The 20,651-nt window shown below is 37.3% G+C and overlaps 5 protein-coding genes and 1 long non-coding RNA gene across 6 annotated transcripts; 2 read left to right on the top strand and 4 right to left on the bottom strand.

Annotated features, from left to right (window-relative positions):
- Positions 1 to 3,673: 3,673 nt before the first annotated feature.
- LOC106086689 (coenzyme Q-binding protein COQ10, mitochondrial) lies at positions 3,674 to 8,655 on the bottom strand. Its single transcript, XM_059368481.1, has 3 exons — positions 8,456 to 8,655; positions 8,184 to 8,282; positions 3,674 to 4,437 (listed from the first exon to the last, which is right to left on the bottom strand). The coding sequence occupies exons 1-3, from the start codon at positions 8,503 to 8,505 to the stop codon at positions 3,984 to 3,986; spliced, it is 603 nt and encodes a 200-aa protein (XP_059224464.1). The 5' UTR covers positions 8,506 to 8,655; the 3' UTR covers positions 3,674 to 3,983.
- On the bottom strand, positions 4,944 to 8,167 carry LOC131997582 (uncharacterized). Its single transcript, XR_009398283.1, has 2 exons — positions 7,875 to 8,167; positions 4,944 to 7,794 (listed from the first exon to the last, which is right to left on the bottom strand). It is a non-coding gene; the product is annotated as an uncharacterized LOC131997582 (long non-coding RNA).
- Positions 8,656 to 9,501: 846 nt separating the features above from the next.
- LOC106086687 (uncharacterized aarF domain-containing protein kinase 5) lies at positions 9,502 to 11,810 on the top strand. Its single transcript, XM_013251458.2, has 6 exons — positions 9,502 to 9,782; positions 9,850 to 10,449; positions 10,520 to 10,765; positions 10,828 to 10,993; positions 11,044 to 11,560; positions 11,627 to 11,810. The coding sequence occupies exons 1-6, from the start codon at positions 9,771 to 9,773 to the stop codon at positions 11,745 to 11,747; spliced, it is 1,662 nt and encodes a 553-aa protein (XP_013106912.2). The 5' UTR covers positions 9,502 to 9,770; the 3' UTR covers positions 11,748 to 11,810.
- Positions 11,806 to 12,534, bottom strand: LOC106086688 (UPF0545 protein C22orf39 homolog). The gene is made up of 2 exons (XM_013251460.2): positions 12,349 to 12,534; positions 11,806 to 12,285 (listed from the first exon to the last, which is right to left on the bottom strand). The coding sequence occupies exons 1-2, from the start codon at positions 12,412 to 12,414 to the stop codon at positions 11,890 to 11,892; spliced, it is 462 nt and encodes a 153-aa protein (XP_013106914.1). The 5' UTR covers positions 12,415 to 12,534; the 3' UTR covers positions 11,806 to 11,889.
- Positions 12,535 to 13,343: 809 nt separating this feature from the next.
- Positions 13,344 to 18,516, top strand: LOC106086692 (NADH dehydrogenase [ubiquinone] 1 alpha subcomplex subunit 8). Its single transcript, XM_013251463.2, has 5 exons — positions 13,344 to 13,433; positions 13,517 to 13,670; positions 13,833 to 14,008; positions 14,080 to 14,170; positions 18,226 to 18,516. Exons 2-5 carry the CDS (start codon positions 13,542 to 13,544, stop codon positions 18,355 to 18,357), a joined length of 528 nt encoding a protein of 175 aa, XP_013106917.1. The 5' UTR covers positions 13,344 to 13,433; positions 13,517 to 13,541; the 3' UTR covers positions 18,358 to 18,516.
- A 42-nt stretch (positions 18,517 to 18,558) lies between these two features.
- On the bottom strand, positions 18,559 to 19,228 carry LOC106086693 (uncharacterized). The gene is made up of 3 exons (XM_013251464.2): positions 19,139 to 19,228; positions 18,990 to 19,068; positions 18,559 to 18,926 (listed from the first exon to the last, which is right to left on the bottom strand). Exons 1-3 carry the CDS (start codon positions 19,195 to 19,197, stop codon positions 18,618 to 18,620), a joined length of 447 nt encoding a protein of 148 aa, XP_013106918.1. The 5' UTR covers positions 19,198 to 19,228; the 3' UTR covers positions 18,559 to 18,617.
- Between the last annotated feature and the right edge of the window lie 1,423 nt (positions 19,229 to 20,651).

Below are 20,651 nucleotides of genomic sequence, written 5' to 3'. Positions count from 1 at the left end.
CCCGATCGGTACACTTTTATTTTTGGGTAGTACTTTAGGGGTAATGGGGAGAGAGCCTATGTTTCCTACCAAACCATTCTACACAATCTGTGAAAATTTCAAGGTAGTCGTCTATAGGAACAAACGAACAAACACAAATTCATTTTTATACCCTCCATCATAGGATAGGGGTATACTAATTTCGTCATTCTGTTTGTAACTTCTCGAAATATTCGTCTAAGACCCCATAAAGTATATGTATTTTAAATCGATCTAGCCATGTCCGTCCGTCTGTCTGTAGAAAGCACGCTAACTTTCGAAAGAGTAAAGCTGGCCGCTTGAAATTTTTGCACAAATTCTTCTTACCGGTGTAGGTCGGTTGGGATTGTAAATGGACCATATCAGTCCATATTTTGATATAGCTGCCATATAAACCGAGCTTCGATCCTGATTTTTGGACCATTAGAGAGGAATTTTGCACAACATGTTTCGCCATGACTTCCAACAACTGTGCTTTTTCTAGTTCAAATCAAGTCATAACCTGATAAAGCTGCCATTCAAACTGATACTGAATCTTAAATTCTTGAACCACTACACAGCGCAATTCTTATCTGATTTGCCTAAAATGTTGCACTACGTGTTTTGTTAGTACTTTCGACAACTGTGCCAAATATAGTTCAAATCAGTGCATCCCAGATCGGTTTATATGGCAGCTATATCAGGTAATAGTTGCCATATAAACCGATCTGGGATCTTGATTTCTTGAGCCTCTAGAGGGCGCAATTATTATCCAATTTGGCTGAAATTTTGTACAACGGATTCTTACATAAGCTTCAACGTGTCAAATGTCTCGTATATAGTCTGAAGCGGTCTACAGCCTGATACATCTCCCATATAAACCGATCTCCCTAAATATTTTCTTTTATCCTTTGCTTGCCTAAAAATAGATGCGGTCCATGACGGAGAGTATATAAAATTCGTCGAGGATTTTTTCTTTAAATCCCTTTATGTTTTGACGATTTTTATACCCATGGGATGGGGGTATACTAATCTAGTCATTCCATTTGTAAATCCTTGAAATATTCGTCTAAAGCCCCATGAGGTATATATATTCTCGACGTTCTGAGTCGATTTAACCATGTCCGTCCGTTCGTCTGCCGAAATCACGATAGAGGTCGAACGCGTAAAGCTAGCCGCTTGAAATTTTGCACAGATACTTAATATCGATGTAGGTCGTTAGGGATTGCAAAAGGGGCAATTTCGGTCCTGATTCTTGAGAGGGGCCGTAGGCTCAAAATGGGGCCTGACTCTACAGGAGCGTGATAAGACCAATATTTACTTACGCCTTTGTAGTTTAGAGGACTGCTATAAAGAAATAGTGCAACATAAGGATCATACAATAGTTTCAGAGGACATGTTGTCTTGGCATAGGCCCATAGAGCACTGGAGATCATTCTAGATATTCGATCCATTGACATACTGATTAAGTGTGAGGCAGATATTGCGGCTAGGAGACTTAAGGTGATGGGATAATGAATTGGGAATGGGAGCACCTCATATCATCGCGGTATAATTGAGGCTACGGTAGGAAACCTGGAAAGAAGGGAAGAGGTTTCCGATCGGATACCTGGGACGACACTTGAGGTGGAATGTGAAACACTGCTGCCAGGGGCACAGTCTTGAACTTATGGAACCCTAGTATTGCCATCTGAAAGATCATATTACACGGATGGATCAAAGCTAGTGGGCCTGGGGGTCTACATTGAGAGCCCAAGGACTAAGATCTGCTTTGGATTACCTAACCATAACACGGTCCTGCAGGCAGAGATCCGGGCGATCATGGAATGCATGAGGCGGTGTGGTGCAAACGAGAAGACGTTGAGTGTGAACATCTTTACGGACTTACTGTCCGTAAAGATGTTCACACTCGATAACTCAATAACAACTAGGATGGTAAGGTCACGAACAGTCTTGCAGTGTTAGAAGGAGATTAACGCCTTCTCTAAGGATGGCACAATCCTCATCATTTGTGTGCCCGGCCATAACGGAGTAAGAGGGAATGAAAACGCAGACGATATGGCAGTGATGGACAGAGGACTGCCTTCAATAAACCTGGTTAACCCGAAGCCTTTCGTGTCAACGCAGTCCGAGTTAAGGGAGTGGGCGACGAATGCGCATGCAACATTGTGTTACAGCAAAACGGTCGGTTGGACGGAGGAAATCCTATGGGGGGGTCGTTAGAAGACGAGGCTATTACTAAAAGAAAGTAAGAAGGGGGTCAGTATAGCTATTGGTATCATAACGGCATACATAGGACTACGAGCTCACTTATGTAAAATCGGTGCGGCAAGTGACAGTGTAGGTCATGTGGTGGGGATGTGGTGAAGTGTAGGGCATGTAATCAATATGATGAGACGTTGGAGCAATTCAATCATTTAAAATGGTATCGGAAACTTTTTGGACCCAACAGCACTGTTATGACTTCAGTTTTTGAAAAAATCTGGCCGCTCAAAATTTCGTTAAATACTTTCTATATATAGAAGATAAGACTCCCCAACAAAGGTAATGGCGGTGAAGAAGTTTCATCCATATATTGAACTAATGCCATTCACCATTATCACGGGCCATAGCAGCTTAAAGTAGCTGATGTCGCACATGGACCTGACGGGGAAAAGAGACCCTAGTAGAAAGACCATTTCAACAGATCTATGTAGATTTCCTAGGCCCATACTCCCGCTCGAAAAATGAGTTATAGTTAGTTATGATAAGTTTGTGCTTTTGAAGTTTTTTGGCAAGGAATTTCAGGAGTTGATGAGAAATTTCGGCATTAGTCACGTGAGAAGGGTTATCCACTCTCCACAGGCAAATGCTTCGGAGAGGGTCAATCAGTCCATCCTAACGGCTATACGATCCTATTTGAAAGAAAGCAGCCACCAGGATTGGGATAAGCATTTGTCTGAAATAGAGTGCTCATTGCGTTCTTCGATGCACTCGTCTATAAGAGTTACACCCTACTTTGCCTTTTTCGGGATGAATATGATTAATCATGGCAGTGTGTACGCCCCGGCCAAGAAATTGCAACTAATGGATGATCCCGAAAGTGAAATCATTCCGAAGTCGGTTAAACTGGAGATCATAAGAAAGAGTCAAGGAAAGCCTACACAAGGCTTATTGAGGCAATGAGAGGAAATATAATATTCGCAGTAGGATTGTTAAATTTACACCCGCTCAAGAAGTGTACCGCAGAAGCTTTCAGCAGAGTGACGTCAAGAATCAATTTAATGCAAAACTTGGCTTGCAATTCCACAAATGTCGAATAGTAAAACCAGTTGTAAACTGCCCCTTTGAGGTAGAAGATTTAAAAGGCAAACCTTTAGGTATTTACCACATGAAGGACTTGAAACAGTAAAAGGGCATGTTAAACTTTTTTTCCTGCTAAGGTGATACGTTTGCGCAAAGAACCATCCCATCCGGCGAGCACTAACCGCGCATACGCCATCATGCCAGCTAGCGACAAGTGGTCAACAAAAATACCAGCACGAATCATTGGACCAGGACAGGACAAGTTGTTGTTGAAGCAGAGCATTCTACACTGGGGCATCATTCGAGCATCATCAAATTTGGCACATGTATTATATTTTTGTATATAAATTTTTAATAATATAAAAATGCATTACAATAAAAGAAGATGACATACAGTTATGCGAGTATTAACTATTCTTTGTTTATATTTGGTTAATATACGCCCATTATTCAGCACATGGCTCTAAACAATACACTTTACAATATTACAGAAACGTTCGTTAAAAAATAATTACATTAATGTCAAATATTGAAAATATGTAGCTTACATACATACTTCTAAATTTACATTTCGTTAAAACAAAAGTTCAACAAAACAAAAAAAAAAAAACAAATTAGTGTATGAAGGTAAAAAAATTAAACTTAGATAATAAATAAAAATATAACAATAGCTTATCTATCAATTATTCATTTCATAAAGGTCATGAACGTTTCGATGACAAAATATGGGATTTAATAGAAGCATCGCCGTAACGTTTTCTCACTTCTGTCACAAAAGCTTGTTCCATTTGGTCACATATCAAATCGAAGAACAGGTTTGCAATGTTACTGTGTAATAAAGATTTAAATTGAAAAGTCACTTTGAAATCTAACACACAAGACTGCGGTATATCCTTCAGGCCAGGACTAAAACGCCATTCGTTAAGAAGGTAATCAAAAAGTCGACCATCGGTGCATTCAGATGTCACCAGTGTGGGTGATTGTAGCGTTACATTTGATGTGTAAACTTCGTGAAGAGGGGGAAATCCAACAATGAGATCGGCTTTAAAGCCATTGCTCCGCTCCGTGTGTACATGTGATTTTTTGACGTATGGTACAAAATGTTGATAATTTTTCACATCCGATACAACAGAGAACATTTCCTGCATTGAGTAGCTGCAAGACAAAAAAACAATATAATATATTAATTTATTTATTTTTAGTTCAATTTATAATAAATTACATACATAAAAACTATAAAAGCAAGCTCTGGTTGCTAAAACCTCGTTTACACTGCTCTTTAAATCCGGATTTAATGGCTTGATCATCTGTTTTCCCTTCATAAAATCAGCTGACGAGGGCATTAAATCCGGATTTAATGCTCAGTGTAAACGGATTTTGGATTAAAAATATAAAAATTTTTAAGTGATATAAAATTTATTTGAAAAATTCATATAATTAATAAATTGAGGTGTATAGGTAGTTAATTTTTAAAAATTTTATTACTTTAGTTTTTCTTATGGTCATTGCAAGGATTTCGTAAAAAATCTATACGATTATTGTTGGGAAAGGATTGATTTGTATTTTTTTTTAATATATTGGCAGTTAAGAAGTTTGTGATTCATATCACATATTTCTTTTTTTTTTTTGTTTCTTTAATCTCCTAATCTCATTTTTTGATAGAAATTTGTCATTGTGTAGGTAAGTTTTAACCCTCCGAAGCACAGTGGGATGGTAAAAAATATGTGGAATTAAGTCTGCCATTTTGGAACGGATAGAGATATCTTCATGATATCTTAAACGGTTATAGCTGAGGTGTTATCCAGTTTATTTCAGGGCCCCAGAAGACCAAGAGGCCCATTGGTGGGCCTTCAAAGTTGGTCACCTCGGCCTTACAAAATTTTGTTCGGGCTGTCAAAAGCGCGTTTATGGTCCGATTTTCAAAGTTCAAAAAAATTTGAACATGCAATTAGTTATTATTTGGGGCAATGAAACTATGTTAGAAAGTTGAGGATCTCAGCTTTGCGTTTTGAGAACTCGAAGGGTTTTCCCAGTTTTTTTGTCAACACAATTTATAAAAGTTGCACTTAAAACACATCTACATTAAGTCTTCGTTACAGTACAATAAGCAAAATTGATAGTGCTGGGCCAAGTTTTCTGTATAGAGACGAATCAATGAAATGACATTTTCTACGAAAAAATACCAAAAATTTACTTTTTCACATTTTTTGATTTATAACTCTCATAACTTTTGACTGAAGAATCGGACATTAGCATGTATCGCGACAAAAAAAAATAGTAAATTTCATTAGCTTTCATTTAAAAAATTTGAAATCGGTTCAGAAATGCAAAAAAATAAGAGACCTACCTCTGCAAAAATTTCAAAAAACAAAACATTTGTTAGTCAAATTTCTTGGACACCATAAAAGATATCCCTCATATTTAGGGCTTTTTTTGGAGGACTTTTTAAGGACTTTCCGCTTTTGTAGGGCCGAGGTGACCAACTTTGAAGGCCCACCAATGGGCCGCTGGGACTCCTAAGGCATTTTACATTTAAACTGGATAATACCTCAGCTATAACCATGTAAGATATCATGAAGATAAATCTATCCGTTCCACTTATTTTTTTCCCATCCCACTATGCGACGGTTGAGTTTTCCGTTGCACTTATACGAAGTACACAGGCCCCTTAGTATGAAAACGCATTTTTTAATTTTTTTTTTGTTTTGATTTACTATTAAAACAAGCACAAAAACTAATGTGTAGGTTGTCCCTCGTCCAACATATTATCTGTACAGGTTTAGCATCGATGCATAAGTGTTGAATGCGCTGTACAAACTGGATTCTCGCACCCAGAATAGGTGAATTTTGTACTGTTCAGCCATCTGGTTGAGAGATCTGCGACAGTCGAGGGCGGTTTTTGTGTTCAGAAATATGTTCTCCAGGGATTTAATGGCAGCCTATCTGTCTGAGAAGATATTTATGCCAATCGTCGTAAGGGCATTATATCTTAGCCATTCCACCACTTCCTTAATTGGAAGGATCTCCGCTTGATACACACTGCCTGGAACATCGAATATTGTATCAAGAGTCCGTAGCCGCCACATGACCAATGAGAAAACTCCCTTAACCTCACGGCAGTGTTCGCTGCAATTTGGGTAGCCACAATGTCCAGAGGCATAAGATGTAGCATTAAAATCTGTGCATCACATGGTGTCGTCCTCAGTGCGGCTGTGATGCACAAACAAGCCATCCTTTGAATCCGATTAACTATTGAACAGCAGGTATACTCTTGAAGCGCCCTCCACCAGACCACCACACCATATAGCATTATAGGTCTGACAACTCAGTATATACCCAATGCATGACACGCGGTCTAAACCCCCAACTTTTGCCAATGGCTCTCTTGCAGGTATATATGGGGCAAGAGTTGCATTTCTTGTCCTTTCCAAAATGTTGGATTTGAAATTCAATTTCCTGTCCAGCAAAACACCTAGGTAGAGACAGGTTCCACTGTAGGCAACTTGTATCTCCTGCTGAAAAGAACTACTTCTGTCTTGCACGGTTTTATTCCTAGACCACTTTCGGTAGCCCACTTTGCTGTTGCACGTAGAGATTGCTGAAGTATATATCTTAGAGTGCTGGGAAACTTTTTCCTAATTGCAATTGCGACGTCATCAGCATGCACGAACACTTTTACACCTTTTTCTTCCAGAGACAATAATATATTGTTAATGGCTATAACCATAGTAGAGGAGACAGTACACCTCCTTGAGGTGTTCCCAAGCCTGCCCAAATTCATCTTTTAGTAAGTAAGTTATTAATAAATTTTCTTACGGTAGATTGACGTCGGTTTTACATTATTGAAAGCACCCTCAATGTCAAGAAATACTACCATTGTATATTCCTTGACAGCGAGAGAACCCTCAATGTAGTCGACTAGGTCGTGAAGGGCTGTTTCAGTGGATTTGCCTTTACCATATACATGCTGCTGCCGTGACAGGCGATCTTCAGGGATCTTTGCCCTAAGATATGTTTCTATCAACCTCTCAAGAGTCTTCAACATAAGGGATGACAGACTAATAGGACGAAAATCTTTCGCCTTCGTGTAGTAGGGTTTTCCTGCTTTCGAAATGAAAATGACCTTCGTGTCCCTCCATCCCACAGGTATATATGACATTTTGATAAAAGCAGAATATATCTCCCTAAGCCAGGGAACCAGTCTATCAGACACAGCTTGTAATTCAACCAATGATACATCATCAGGTCCTGGCGACTTTCTAAAAGTATAACAAATAGAAAAAACTGATCTTTTGGTTATCAACCCAAACCCTTGTAAATTCTCTGAAAATTTCAAGAAAATCAATTCGAAATTCTTTCATGCTTTGTAATGTAATGCCTTGTCAAATTTCAAATATGTTCATATGTATGTAGGTATATTGCAGTTTATCTTATCTGTTAAAATACCGCTTACATTATAGTAACATTATTGTTGTAGTCAAATCACAATCATACTTGACCTTGTCTATTTATCTAAAATTAAAAATAATAAAAATTCGACAAGACTTATTTGCTTTGGAAGGGACGAATTGGCAAAAGCATGCCTTACTCACATTTTAAGTTGTTTGTCTCTTGCAGAAAGTAACTATGGTAAAACTGTTGTAAAGGGATTAATAATTTGTTTGTGGAACATTATCTAAATTCTTTGATGCTGATTAATTCATATTCCAACACAAAATTGGGAAATTCCCTCCATAAACAACCCATTAAGGAAAAACGTAGTTAACTCTCATGCTTGTGATGAAAGCTATACTGTTTATAACCAATTCTGAATGGCATACAGGAGTGACATGGGAAAGTACAAACCCAGGCATGAAATTGTTACTTTTTATACCAGTTTTTCTTTACTATTTCAAACTTACCCCAATAATTCCTTTTTTTCATATCCACGATTTCTGTTGATGATATTGCCAATGTTGAACAGTCTGCTTTGACGCTGTTGAACATAACCTCTTGATGAACTAAAAAGTTAGAAAGACATTTGTTGATTGGCACTAAAACAACAATGTAATGTTTGCCAAAAACGTTACTTCCTCCCAACCTTGGCAATGGATGGTGTCATTGTTAAGGTTATGCAATACGCAGAATTGACCGAGGATATTAACTATCGATCGCCTTTATTTGAAAAACTTACATTTTTTGACCAAATTGGAGTGACCTGGAGGCAACTGCTGTTTTCAACATTATCCAGTCCAATGTTCTACACTACAATCAACAACAATAATAAACAAATGAAGTAGTTGACAAATGGAACAAAAATAGACATCGGCAAAGAGAATTGAAATAACAGATAATTTTTTGTGCTCTCAAAATTTGAGAGTAAATGTCAGGATTATAGATGTCGGTAATAATTTTAATTTTCAACAGGCAGAGCTGCCGAAAAAAATCAAATTTACAGCAAAAATAAAATAATTAAGAGAATGAAGATGCACATATTGGAGGCTACGACTGCCGAAACCATATATAATGGATATTTAGAAAATCCAAACGAACTTCAAATTCTTTATATATAAATTATCTATGCAGCTGTTACGGAAACAGGAGCATTTACACAATACATGCTGTCCCAAATGGAAAGCGTTAAAGGCAAAAAAGAATGAGCGCTTTGAGCTTTGTTGTTGAGCGTTGCGTTGAAAAATGTAACTCTTCAAACAAATCCTACAAAAACAACGGGCAAAAGTTAAAAATAATAGCTAGAGCGTTTCGTAGATGGAGGAATAGTTGCGCGCTTTTTTAGGTAAGATAAGTAAGCACCAGAAAGCTTTGTGTAAAAACACACTTGACATGACACATAGATAAGTAATATATAGAAAAGAATTTGAAGTTCGCACATAGACTGGTTGGTGGCGGTCGTGAATAAAGATAAATGGGCATTATCTAAGAACATGGTGCAAGTAGAATTCTGCTCTTAATTACATGCAGTTTGCCTCTTTTGCATTTTCAAAATATGCATTGTTCCCTTTCCCGTGAAGAAAACTATGACGTAATCCACGTATATAGGGTTTCGGCAGTCGTAGCTTTCAATATGTGTATCTTTCTTTCTTTTATTAATTTTCTTTTCGTTGTAAATTTGATTTTTTTTAATTTTTCAACAGAGCTGCTTGCTTTGGAGAACAATAAAATAATTACCGACAACTATAAGCTTGATATTTGCTGTCAAATTTTGAGAGCACAAAAATTTCTCTATTATTTCAATCCTCTTTGCATGACGAAGATAAATAGATAAATAGGATTTGACAGATTGTGATAACAACTTCAAACAGCTGTTAGTGTTATTTCCCGTGGCATTCTATAGCCAATATACTAGCTGTGAACAAAGTATAAAAATTCAAAATTTTCTTACAAATTTAGTAATTGAAAATAAAATAGCTCCGGAGGACCAATCAGTATTCCCTCTTGACCTTTTTTATAATTCAAAAATATAATGTTATAATATATGTTTGAGTAAAATGATAAGAAATGTAAGCAGCCTTTATTATAGTATGTATGAATTATAAATTGCTATTGATTTCTATTGAAAAATTATAGGGATTATTGTGGCACTCGCTTTGCAAGGAATTGGCAAGGGTAAGGCTTCCTCAACAACAAACTTGCCGTGCGATCAACACCACACGTGCTCAGAAAAAATTTCCCCTTGTTTCTGTTGGATTTGGCTGTGGCCTTGGAGGTTTCTTTTTATATGATGGAGTTGTTAATGATTTCACTTACTCTGGCGCAGCTTTACGTTTTCTTCGTTCTCTAAAAACAGCTTCACTTATATCCTACGATTATTTTTTGTTGGACGATTATGATCCCGAGTATGAAAATAAGATTAAGATAGTACATCAAAGGTCGGCTGATCGCTTGTTGGAAACATGTTTGAAGAATGGTGGTCTTTACATCAAGGTCGGGCAGGGATTCGCTGCAATTAACCATATCCTGCCAAAGGAGTACACAAGCACTTTATCAAAACTTCAGGATAAGTGTCTGCCCACTAAAAGGGAAGATGTTGAAAAAGTTTTCCAAAAGGACTTTGGGGAACTTCCTGAGTCCTTATACGAAGAATTTGACTATAAACCTGTAGCGGCAGCTAGTATAGCTCAGGTGTTTAAAGCCAAGCTTAAAACGGGCCAACAAGTTGCTGTTAAGGTACTCGGATATGATCAACTTGAAAGAAACCAATGGCCATATTTTATTTTTCTTCTTTTGATAATTCTAGGTACAATATAGTGATTTGCAAAATCGTTTTGTCAGCGACTTGGGTACCATAATCTTTTTGCATGACATTGTAGAATTCTTTTTTAAAAGCTATAATTTTGGATGGATCTTAAGGGATGTTAAAAATAATTTAGTGCAAGAATTAAATTTCATTAAAGAGGGCCAAAATGTAGAAAGGTGTGCCCGAGACTTAAGATTATTAAAGTTTGTTCATATACCAAAAGTTTACTGGACACATACAAAAAGGGTGAGTTCAAAGCTTAACATATATATGGATGATCAATTTTAAACAGATTACATTTAAAAAAGCGGGTTATAACTTTAGAATGGATAGATGGCATTAAAATCGGCGATCTTGACACCCTGGAGAAGAAAAGTTTAAATGTAAAAGATGTGGACAGAAAACTCTTTCAAATGTTTTCGGAACAAATATTTAACACGGGTTTCGTACACGCTGATCCACATGCTAGCAATAGTAAGTAGACATGTTCGTTTTTAGATTGCAATCACAACATTTCATTTTAGTTTTCGTGCGCAAGAATTCCAAAAGTGGAAAGGCCGAACTTGTTCTTTTGGATCATGGTCTTTATGAAGAACTGCCATCTAACGTACGTAAACCGCTATGCGAGTTTTGGGAAGCAACTGTATTAAGAGATGAAGCTGCTATGAAAAAATCTGCTCAAAAGTTGGGCATTAAGGACCATATGAAATTTGCTGAAGTATTATTCCAGCAGCCGATACGAATTCATGGCGGTAAAATAAAAACTAAACTTAACGAGGATGACATAAACTACATGCAGGAGATTGCCCAAAAGAATTTCGAAATGATAATGTCCACGTTAAAGGAGATGCCTCGAAATATGTTGTTTGTTGTACGGAACTTGAATACGGTACGAGCTATAGGTCGAATGCATGGCGATGTGGTGGACAGACCCAAAGTAATGGCACACTATGCCCAGAAATGTATTTACAAAAACTATAGCACAGTTAAAGGCTACATCAAGTGGGCATACAGACGTTTGTACTTTGAGTATTCCTTGTGGTAATGTTCATAGCATTGTTAATGCTCATAGTATTGTTAATGCTACCAATTATTTATGTATTTCAGGTCATTTTCCTTCAGGCGCACATGTCTTTCTTTATATTTCAACCTATTATATAAATTAGGAAGGGCTCCTGCCTCTGCAAAAACTATTCTAAAGGATATGGAACATCATAATGTAGACTAATTAATAGCAAATTAACAAACTATTTCCATTTTAAAGCTGCAATAATAAGATTGAAAAATTTCAGGGTGTTTGTTGTTTTAAGTATAAATACATTTGTTACATTTTGCATTTTTTATACAAACAACCACTTGCTTCTTATTCGCTACATTATCATACAATATGACTTAGTATCTTCAGGTACTGCGCGACCATCCATTTCCATTTGTTTGAGTTGCAAATAAGAATTCTCATTTTTCTTTTCCAACCATTCTGGCAGAGGTTTTGCCCAATCTTCAGGTGGAGCCTTTCTCTTCTCCCAAACAGTATTGCCGTAGTGGCCTTGAAAACGTTTCAGCCGCCTTTCTTCTTCGCTTCGTATGACGGCCGCGCCGGCCTGTACATCGTTACCGTTAGAGTCCTGATACCGAACACAGTTCTTATAGTCTATGTTCCATTGTGTACAATCGGTATCCTCTCCATGTATGAAATACTGATGAAAGCGAGCTTTAAAGCTTGTACAATCGTCATATTCATCTTTATAGACAGAGCATGGTCGTATCTAAAAAAAACAACTTTTCAAATTGAATAACCTTTTAAAAATGTACTAGATTATTTCCATTACCGCCCATGCATCTTTTAATATCGCTGTGTTATTCGATTCATTCGAATTTTGGTCTTTTTCAGTCATTTTTTTTAAAAATAATTACATAAAGTTTTTTGTTTACAAAATTTAGCTCGATATCAGCTGTGGTAGTGTGTTCTTTGGTGCAAGAAAATTACTAATGTGGCGTTTACACGAAATGTTAGATTGGTTCTTGCAAAATACGTTTATCGCAAATTATAATGACAACACAAATTATCAGACGAATAAAATAGAATTGACAAATAAAAAAATAATCAAAAAACTATTACCACTAGCATTTTTATAGGAATTCTTTCAACGTAGCCAAAGTGTTACTCAAACAAGCGGTTTTTATTTTTCCTAAATATAAAAATACTTGGAGCAATAATCTGGCTGATCTGGCTTTGGGAGCTCAGTTGCGCCGCCATTAATATATTAACAACCAAAAAAAAAGAACATATATATCTCAAAATCAGCTAAATTCATAACCAAGGATAGGTGGTTATATAAGAACATATGTTTAAAAATCGTAAAAATTTTTAATAATTCTGTTCGTGTATTTTTCCAGTGAAAATGTCAGAAGAGTTAATATAATTTCCCATTCTTTAAATCAAATGCAACAGAAATACACGAGCCACATTCGTTGAAATTTGGAAAAAAAAATCTATAATCTATACATTTTTATGCGTCTTTGATGGGCGCGCATGGTGTGTAACTCACCCTTAATGTCTGATACTATGTTCGTTTTTCACCGTTGAAAACCCCTTCTTTTTAGCGATTACTTTTATGAAATATTATAAAAATAACAATTTTATTAAAATTTTACGATAAGTAATGAAGGAATGGAAGGAAATTTTTTGCTTTAAAATAATTTATCGCAAAAGAGTAATCGGTGAAAAATATCGTGAAAAACGAATATAGTACAAGCCTTAACTGAGTATTACCGACAGCGTGAACGGACTTACTGCAATTTCATTGTAAATAAACCACGGCATCTCTGCCACTATGTTATGACATTTTATTTAAAACAGCTGTTGTTAATCATTAAGATAGAAGAAGCATTTGGTAGCTAAATTTTCTCTTGGGTAAAAACATCGGAAAATGTTTTCCAAATCAAATAAACTTGAGTAAATTTTGTACTAACATATATTTTACCTCAACTCTTTAGATTTTAGGTCGTTAAAAACCCGAATATGGTGGTCACCAACAATGTAACGCTGCCTTCCGATGAGGAGTTGACCGTTCCAGAACTGAACTTGTCAACTGCAGCTTTACGTGCCGGAGCCTTTCATTTGGGCAAAGCTTGCGAATTTCAGAACAATGTAAGTATCCTAACATGTACTAGTAACATCAATCGGCTTTCCAATGCTAAAGGAGCCGCAAGTTTTAAAAACTGCTGGAAAAAACAGGGTTATATAATTTAGTGTCTCCTATTAACCTAACCTCAACACACTTTATTCCATGTTTTTGTTTTTATTGCAAAGGAATTCATGTTGTGTCGTCAGGAACTAGACGATCCCAGGGCATGCTTGAACGAGGGAAAATCTGTTACCGGTTGCGCCATGGATTTCTTCCGCAAGGTCAAGAAGAGTTGTCATGAAGAATTCATGCAATACGCCACTTGTTTGGACAAATCAAGTGGTACTATGTCGTTTAGCCAGTAAGTTAATACACAACAGCTATGAAATGAAGTGCGGGATATGTTTTTTTTAACATTGTTCTATTTTTTAGCTGCCGGAAGACACAAGGTGTCTTTGACAAATGTATGAAAGATAATTTCGATATTGATCGTCCAGAATATGGATACTTTACTAGAGCTAAGGTAAGAGTATAAACAAATAATCTTTGAATACCAACGTGGCGCAGGGGTTGGCATGTCCGCCTTAGATGCCGTACGCCTGGTTTTGAACCTCGGTGATAAAATAGAAAAAAATATGTTTCTGCGGGGGTTATCCCCTCCTAATTCTGAGTTTGAAAAAGTGATTGTTATTTTTTTAACCACCTTTGTGAAGCATGTGAAGTTAGCGATCCTCTTCAAGCTCCATATGTGAGCAAGCTCGTTCCAGTCCATAAAACTGATTGCCGGGGAAACATAATGGACATTGGTCATTTGAAGTCGTCAATAACTCTCCTTGTCATATCAAGCATCATAGGCAATCAGTACCTGATCAAGAGCTGGTGCCACCCGGCCTCTCACTGAGACTACACTCGATATCGCTGATCGACCACGACTGCAGTTGCAGCTACTCCTCAACCTGTAGAAGCGCCCTGTAGCTCCCAGCAAAGCTTCTCGCGATAACTATGAACACCACACAGATCGGAGCTCAAAGTTCCAGCCCGTGTGGTGCTCATAGTTGTCCTGCGCCGGGCGAGAATAAGTGGTTGTTCTTTTTGTTTTTGTTGTTGTAACCACATTAGTATGTGAAGATGCGATCCTCAGCAAGCTCCATATGTGAGCAAGCTCGTTCCGGTCCATAGGTCTGATCGCCGCGGGAACGTTATGGCCATTGGTTATTTAAATGCCCCAATAACTCGCCTTGGCGCATTGAGCATCATAGTTACACAGTATTTAAGCTGACCGGATTGTCCACAACTGCAGTTGAACACCAGGAAAACTTAGAGTTCGAACTCATGTGATACTCATAGTATAGGAGCCATGTAAATAGTTCTCCCAAAAAGGTATTGCATTGCAGCACGGTGTTTAGAATCGGTTATAAAAAAAGAGTTCCCTTATCATGGAGCTTAAACTTGAATCGGATAGCTCTCATTGTTATGTGAGAACTTTGCCTGATTGAATGTTTGTGGGCAAATACTTACTTTATTTTCTTACTTTTTACTGGCTATGACAGAACATTTCTCTTAAGCTGAGCGTAGAATAGCGTTCCAAGCGCCTCGATCTTCTACGCTCCTTCTAAAATCTCTGACACTAAGTTTTGAGATGCCACTCACCACTTGATCTTTCCATCGGGCTTTTGGCAGTCCCGGTTTACGTGTACCATAGTGATCGCCTTCAAAAGACTTCTTCGCTGGAGTTTCTTCATTCATTCTGACAATATGAATTTGCCAACGCAACCGTTGTATTTTGATAAGTTTAAGTATGCTAACATCGTCATAAAGCTCATACAGTTCGTGGTTCATACGTCGCCGATACTCTCCATCGATGCAAACTGTTCCATAAATTTTACGAAGAATTTTTCTCTCAAACACTTACCCATGCCTCAGAACCATATAACAACATGAGTAGTATCAGTGTCTTGTATAATGTGATCTTCGTCTGTCGAGAAGTCGCCTTGTATGCAAATTTGTATTATTCAATCTTTCTACACATTAAAATCTTCCCATACCATCTGCGTAGATTTTAAATTATTTTATCTAATACTTTCAGTAGGAAATTTGTAAATTCCCCCTCCAGCAACCTATATAAAAAAGTGCAGCCGGTGAAAGAAATAACAACAAGAATTCCGAAGTCGTAATGAAAGAATAACCACCACTGAAATGTATTTTGTTATGTTTTTTCCTATATTCTGTACTTGCTAACGACAGACATCGTAAATCTTGTATTTGTGACCATCTGTCTTCCCTGCTCTCCACAATTCCCCCTGGAATGTATAAGGTAGTTTCTTGTTTGTAATCTACTCTGATCTACAGGTCTCCGGGTTCCCAGGCACCAGAACGGGAATTTTAAACTGCACAGCCATCACGAGATTTTTGTGGCAGTGAAGGGCGGCTACTGAACTCAAAAATAGGTAGGTTAGGTTGGTTTTGTGTGGCAGTTCGCCATCAAACTCACTCAGACGTTTTCGACCATTGTGACCACAAGAACTGAAGTTCTAGTTTCTACCATTGAACAATCCAGATCACTTTAAAAAGCCCAACAACTTGCGAATGTTCACAAACAAATTCTCAAAGAAATGAGAACCTAAAGTGGAATTCCTTCTGACTGCCATTGCAGGACACACACAGAACAGATGTTCTATAGTCTCTTCTTCTTCGACGTCCTCACAGCTTCTGCAAAAATCGTTACTTACAGCCTTCAGTCTGTCAGCACGTTTTCCAATCAGACAGCAAAGCGGTAGACCTCTTCAAGTCTATAATGGGGAACATAATTTTGTAGTGTTCACATCGATTTGTCATTCGTTGCCCTTCAGGCCTGATCCTGAAGACTTAGCTTATATGTAGCTAGAGGCATACTCACAGATTCCAGTTCCACTGGAAGGTAGTTCCTAAGTCTCGCAAGCTCGTCCGCTATACAATTCCATGGGATATCTTTGTGGCCCAGCAACCAAACCAGGTGAATTTTCAACTGTTCAGCCATCCCGTTGAGATATCATAAATACGTTTTTAAGATATTTAGTGTGTGCATGGCTGTGTGAGAAGATATTTATCACAATAGTCTAATACATTTTGTCTTAGCCATACCAATTCTTCTTTGATTGCAAAGATCTCCGACTTATTCACACATACTTTGTACTTGATAGAGCGAGCGGGCCTTTCGTCACATCCGTGTTCCCCAAATTATAAACTTCATTCGAATAGCCAAGCTGCACAAGGCTCTGGCCTGTCGCACTTTAAAAACTAATGATGATAAGACTTTCCGTGTTGCCAAAAACGTCCCTCCAGCCATACCTTAGACATTGGATGGCATATTGATTGTTTAACCGTCGAATCCCCGAACCGAGGAGTGTCCCAACGTGGTTTGATATCTCCGGCCTTGTGTAACCTCACTCTTGCTCTATTGCACTTCCTCCAGATGGCATCAAGTTCGTAATGTATGGTGACAATTTTACGTTGATGTCTTCAAACTTGCCGATCTCTATGTATACGCCCAGTTCTATTCTTCCTCTAGTTTAGAGCCACCCGTGTTGCAGTGTTTCATACACATACATTTCTATCGTCACCTTGATTATGAGGGGTCACCGTAGCGCAGAGGTTAGAACGTCCGACTATGATGCTGAACGCTTGGGTTCGAATCCTGGCTAGAACATCAGAAAATATTTTCAGTAATGGTAACCCCTCCTATTGTTGGGGACATTTGTGAGGTACCATGCCATGTAAAAATTTGTACTTTTTTCCTTTCATCATCTTATGGATAGATATCCACCGCCCAGAAGCCTTAAGGTAGATCAACGTGATCTAGAGCGTGAGGTGAGCAGTTGCGGTAAATGGCTACCGGGTGAATGTAGTCCTTGAAGAATGACCATCTCCAATTGCATCTGAAGACATTGACCTCCCTCGGCAAACCAGAGTAGTTCTGGCTTAATTACGTTCCGGCAGATGCAGCTGCCTCAATCCACAGAGCTAGGATTGATGCCGACGTGCAAGATGTATGTCCCGATTGTAACCAGGGACCGCACGATACCCGTCACCTGTTTAACTGCCCAGCCAGACCCACTCGACTGACGGACAGACTATGGACGAATGGATAGCAATAATTCACATTAATCAAAACCATAGAAGGTCATAGACTCGTTTCGAGGCCTTACAAAATACCTTATGGGGTCTCAGACCATTCGTTAAGTGCGTTTTAAAAGCAATGAATAAGCGAAGTAAGCCACCATTTTTGAGGTTATCAACTTATAAATATATTTGTAGGTTGTTTATGGATTGAAACCCAATTTCAGTTGAGTTGCCAACGACCAAACTTGTTATAGAAATTTCCATTTCTGTATTTAATTGCACACGTTTTTACAATTTACTTTGTAGCTGAACGTTCAAAATACTGATATTCAATGAAACTGATTTCCGAATTTGTATTAATTTTTATTTCACGGTTTTAATTTCTGGCAACACAACTATAGTTGCCCGACAATCAATAATACACCCCTTATTTAATGATATCTAACCCAAGTCCTCTATATCTATTTTTTCTATTCCCAGATCCATGCTACCAATCGCCCAGCTCCTCCCAAGCCTGAAAAGAAGGTATACGCCGATGCCACTCCTGGATTGCCCGATGACTATCCAAAACCACCTGCCAAATATGGTGCTCGTTTCCATTGGCTAGAATAAACTACCGTCAAATATCTTTATTCGTCATTAAACAAATTATGTTAAACAAATTAGTTACCAAAATAAAACTACACGCGTAGTATGTCATATAACCCAAAAATTTCAAAGGAAAGCATAATTAGTAGAAAAAACGATGACATACAAAATATGGACAAACAATTATAATTTTCTTTATTAAAATTATCTATTATAGAAGTAAGTTTACAAAATTATCACATCGCCTATGGTATACGTTTAACGTAAAAGTAAATTATTTAGTGCTAATTGTGACCTCTTTGCATTACACAACTCTTGACAGTGTCCATTATTTTCATATATTGGGTGTTCAGACAGCAGCCACAATAATTAACGGATAGATGACCACAACCCTCTATTCTTCGATGCAATGGCATATTTTGATAAAAGATCCAGTGAATAACTTCTTCACCTAAAACTAGGAGAATTTTATCAAAACGATAACCGTTGACGGTGAACAGATTAGCATTGCCTGAGGTAATGTTCCACTCGCAATACCGCACACTAAGATGAGGGGAGATCTTCGACTTTTCTCTGGACATTATTCGATCGAACTGGAAAAATATATTCTTTTTATCATATAGTGCTTATATTCCAGATCAGCATTCATAACTTACCCAATCGCGAACCTGAGTCATTGAACTACTTGGTGAATGTCTTTTGTGGGTTAATGATATGCGTGGATATTGAGGATGACTGTAAATATTAAAAAATATATATAGATATGTAATTTATTTAGCATTTTTTAAATTTAAAGATTTCTTACACATATGGCAGAAATGTTAATTTTAATATAACAAATTCAACTTTTTGCTGTGGCGCCATGACTAAACGTTTTTAGTTTCAAACTATATGAGATAGGTTTTGCAATACTAATGGTGCTGTGCACAATTTAACAGTGATCGTCAGCTAGGTCTGCTACAAATTTTTATACCAAATAAGAGCAAGTTAACCATGGCAGGTATTGCATTGCATCTACCTACTATTCATGTAGAAGGTTTTATTAGCATGTGGTGTCATAAATCCAGGTATCGGTACTTCCACCACATTACCATTTGGCATCAGAAAAATCCCAGTTTATGCCTTTCTATGTAATTTGCGAATTAGGGTAGTTATATTCCAAGAAATATGAATGCATAACACTATTCTTTGGAAACTGAACACACGATGTAAACTCAATTTGTTGTTCAAATCCAATCCGAAAAAATGGTTAAAAATTTGAAAGGCAACGCTTGTGCAAATTTTCGTATGTATATATCGATGACTTAATACTAAAAGGGCCTAACTTGATTTTTTGTTTCTTAACAGGAGAAGGAGATAACTGGAGATGGACTTTTTTGAAATCGTTATGACTATGTTATTTGCCAACTTTAACTAAATTTTTAATGTGTTTTTGGAGGAGAAGAAAAAAGCTTGACTCACAACTTTTTCTTTTGAAATTGTTATAAATCCGTTATTTGCAATTGTATCCACCTGAAATTTTGAGGTAAGATGCATCTGAAATTTTCTTCCAGATTGAACAAAAAGCCATTTTGAAAAAAAAAAAAATGAGTTAGACCCTTTGTATTTAAGACTGCATACAGCAGGGTACTCCGTTTTTAGCTGTGAAAAGCTTCAGCAAAATATATTACACTAGGATAATTAATTGTTACTTTTGAGTCATTAGCCTGAAAAACATTTTAATTTTTCATATATTGTTCATTAAAATTTTTTTATATGGAGTTTAACAGTTGTTCACGTGAAAAGCCGAATAGAGTATTATTATCATTTTCAGCTGAAAAGTCTTTTGATCGGGTGATCGTGACACAGTTTGTTCTCGAATTAGACAGATGACAGGTCGATAGGTGGCTCATTGGGTTTATACGATCATTTCTTAGTAATCTAGTTATCGTAGAATACTCGTGAGAGTTGACGGTCACTGCTCTGAAACTTTTCCAATGGAAAATGGTGTGCCACAAGGCTCACCACTGTCTGTTGTGTCATATAATCGGGTATGACCTCGGTTTCGTTTCGCAGGCTAATGTGAAGTATTTGTGAAATGAGGTGACCCGTATGATAGATTTCACCAAAAACAAAAACTGTGAAACCAGTTCACTAAAAATTTTATGGTGAAAGCAATGTGAATTCCTACTTATACTGAAAATACACCTTAAAATCACAAAACCACTTTTGCGTTGTTTTTTATTTGTGCCATTAGTTTTTTAGTTAAAAAATCACTTCAGTGTGCGCTAAATTGAGATTTAACAAATTATCTCAACAAGACAGCCAACAAGAAAACC

The sequence above is a fragment of the Stomoxys calcitrans genome, chromosome 5 (genome assembly GCF_963082655.1).
Source record: "Stomoxys calcitrans chromosome 5, idStoCalc2.1, whole genome shotgun sequence".
Classification (NCBI taxonomy): Eukaryota; Metazoa; Arthropoda; class Insecta; order Diptera; family Muscidae; genus Stomoxys; species Stomoxys calcitrans.
This window is presented reverse-complemented; position numbering and strand designations above follow the sequence as displayed.

Bases quoted from the DNA above. Each gene is read 5' to 3' on its own strand.
- LOC106086692 (XM_013251463.2), top strand. From the start codon at position 13,542: ATGGTGGTCACCAACAATGTAACGCTGCCTTCCGATGAGGAGTTGACC. The intron at 14,009-14,079 runs GTAAGTTAATAC...TCTATTTTTTAG, and splicing joins GGTACTATGTCGTTTAGCCA to CTGCCGGAAGACACAAGGTG. The intron at 14,171-18,225 runs GTAAGAGTATAA...TTCTATTCCCAG, and splicing joins GATACTTTACTAGAGCTAAG to ATCCATGCTACCAATCGCCC.
- LOC106086689 (XM_059368481.1), bottom strand. From the start codon at position 8,505: ATGTTGAAAACAGCAGTTGCCTCCAGGTCACTCCAATTTGGTCAAAAA. The intron at 8,283-8,455 runs GTAAGTTTTTCA...CTAACTTTTTAG, and splicing joins CTCCAATTTGGTCAAAAAAT to TTCATCAAGAGGTTATGTTC. The intron at 4,438-8,183 runs GTAAGTTTGAAA...TTTGTCTTGCAG, and splicing joins GAAAAAAAGGAATTATTGGG to CTACTCAATGCAGGAAATGT.
- LOC106086688 (XM_013251460.2), bottom strand. From the start codon at position 12,414: ATGACTGAAAAAGACCAAAATTCGAATGAATCGAATAACACAGCGATA. The intron at 12,286-12,348 runs GTAATGGAAATA...TGTTTTTTTTAG, and splicing joins TATTAAAAGATGCATGGGCG to ATACGACCATGCTCTGTCTA.
- LOC106086687 (XM_013251458.2), top strand. The intron at 10,766-10,827 runs GTGAGTTCAAAG...CATTTAAAAAAG, and splicing joins ACTGGACACATACAAAAAGG to CGGGTTATAACTTTAGAATG. The intron at 11,561-11,626 runs GTAATGTTCATA...TATGTATTTCAG, and splicing joins TACTTTGAGTATTCCTTGTG to GTCATTTTCCTTCAGGCGCA.
- LOC106086693 (XM_013251464.2), bottom strand. From the start codon at position 19,197: ATGGCGCCACAGCAAAAAGTTGAATTTGTTATATTAAAATTAACATTT. The intron at 19,069-19,138 runs GTAAGAAATCTT...TAATATTTACAG, and splicing joins TTAACATTTCTGCCATATGT to TCATCCTCAATATCCACGCA. The intron at 18,927-18,989 runs GTAAGTTATGAA...ATATTTTTCCAG, and splicing joins TGACTCAGGTTCGCGATTGG to TTCGATCGAATAATGTCCAG.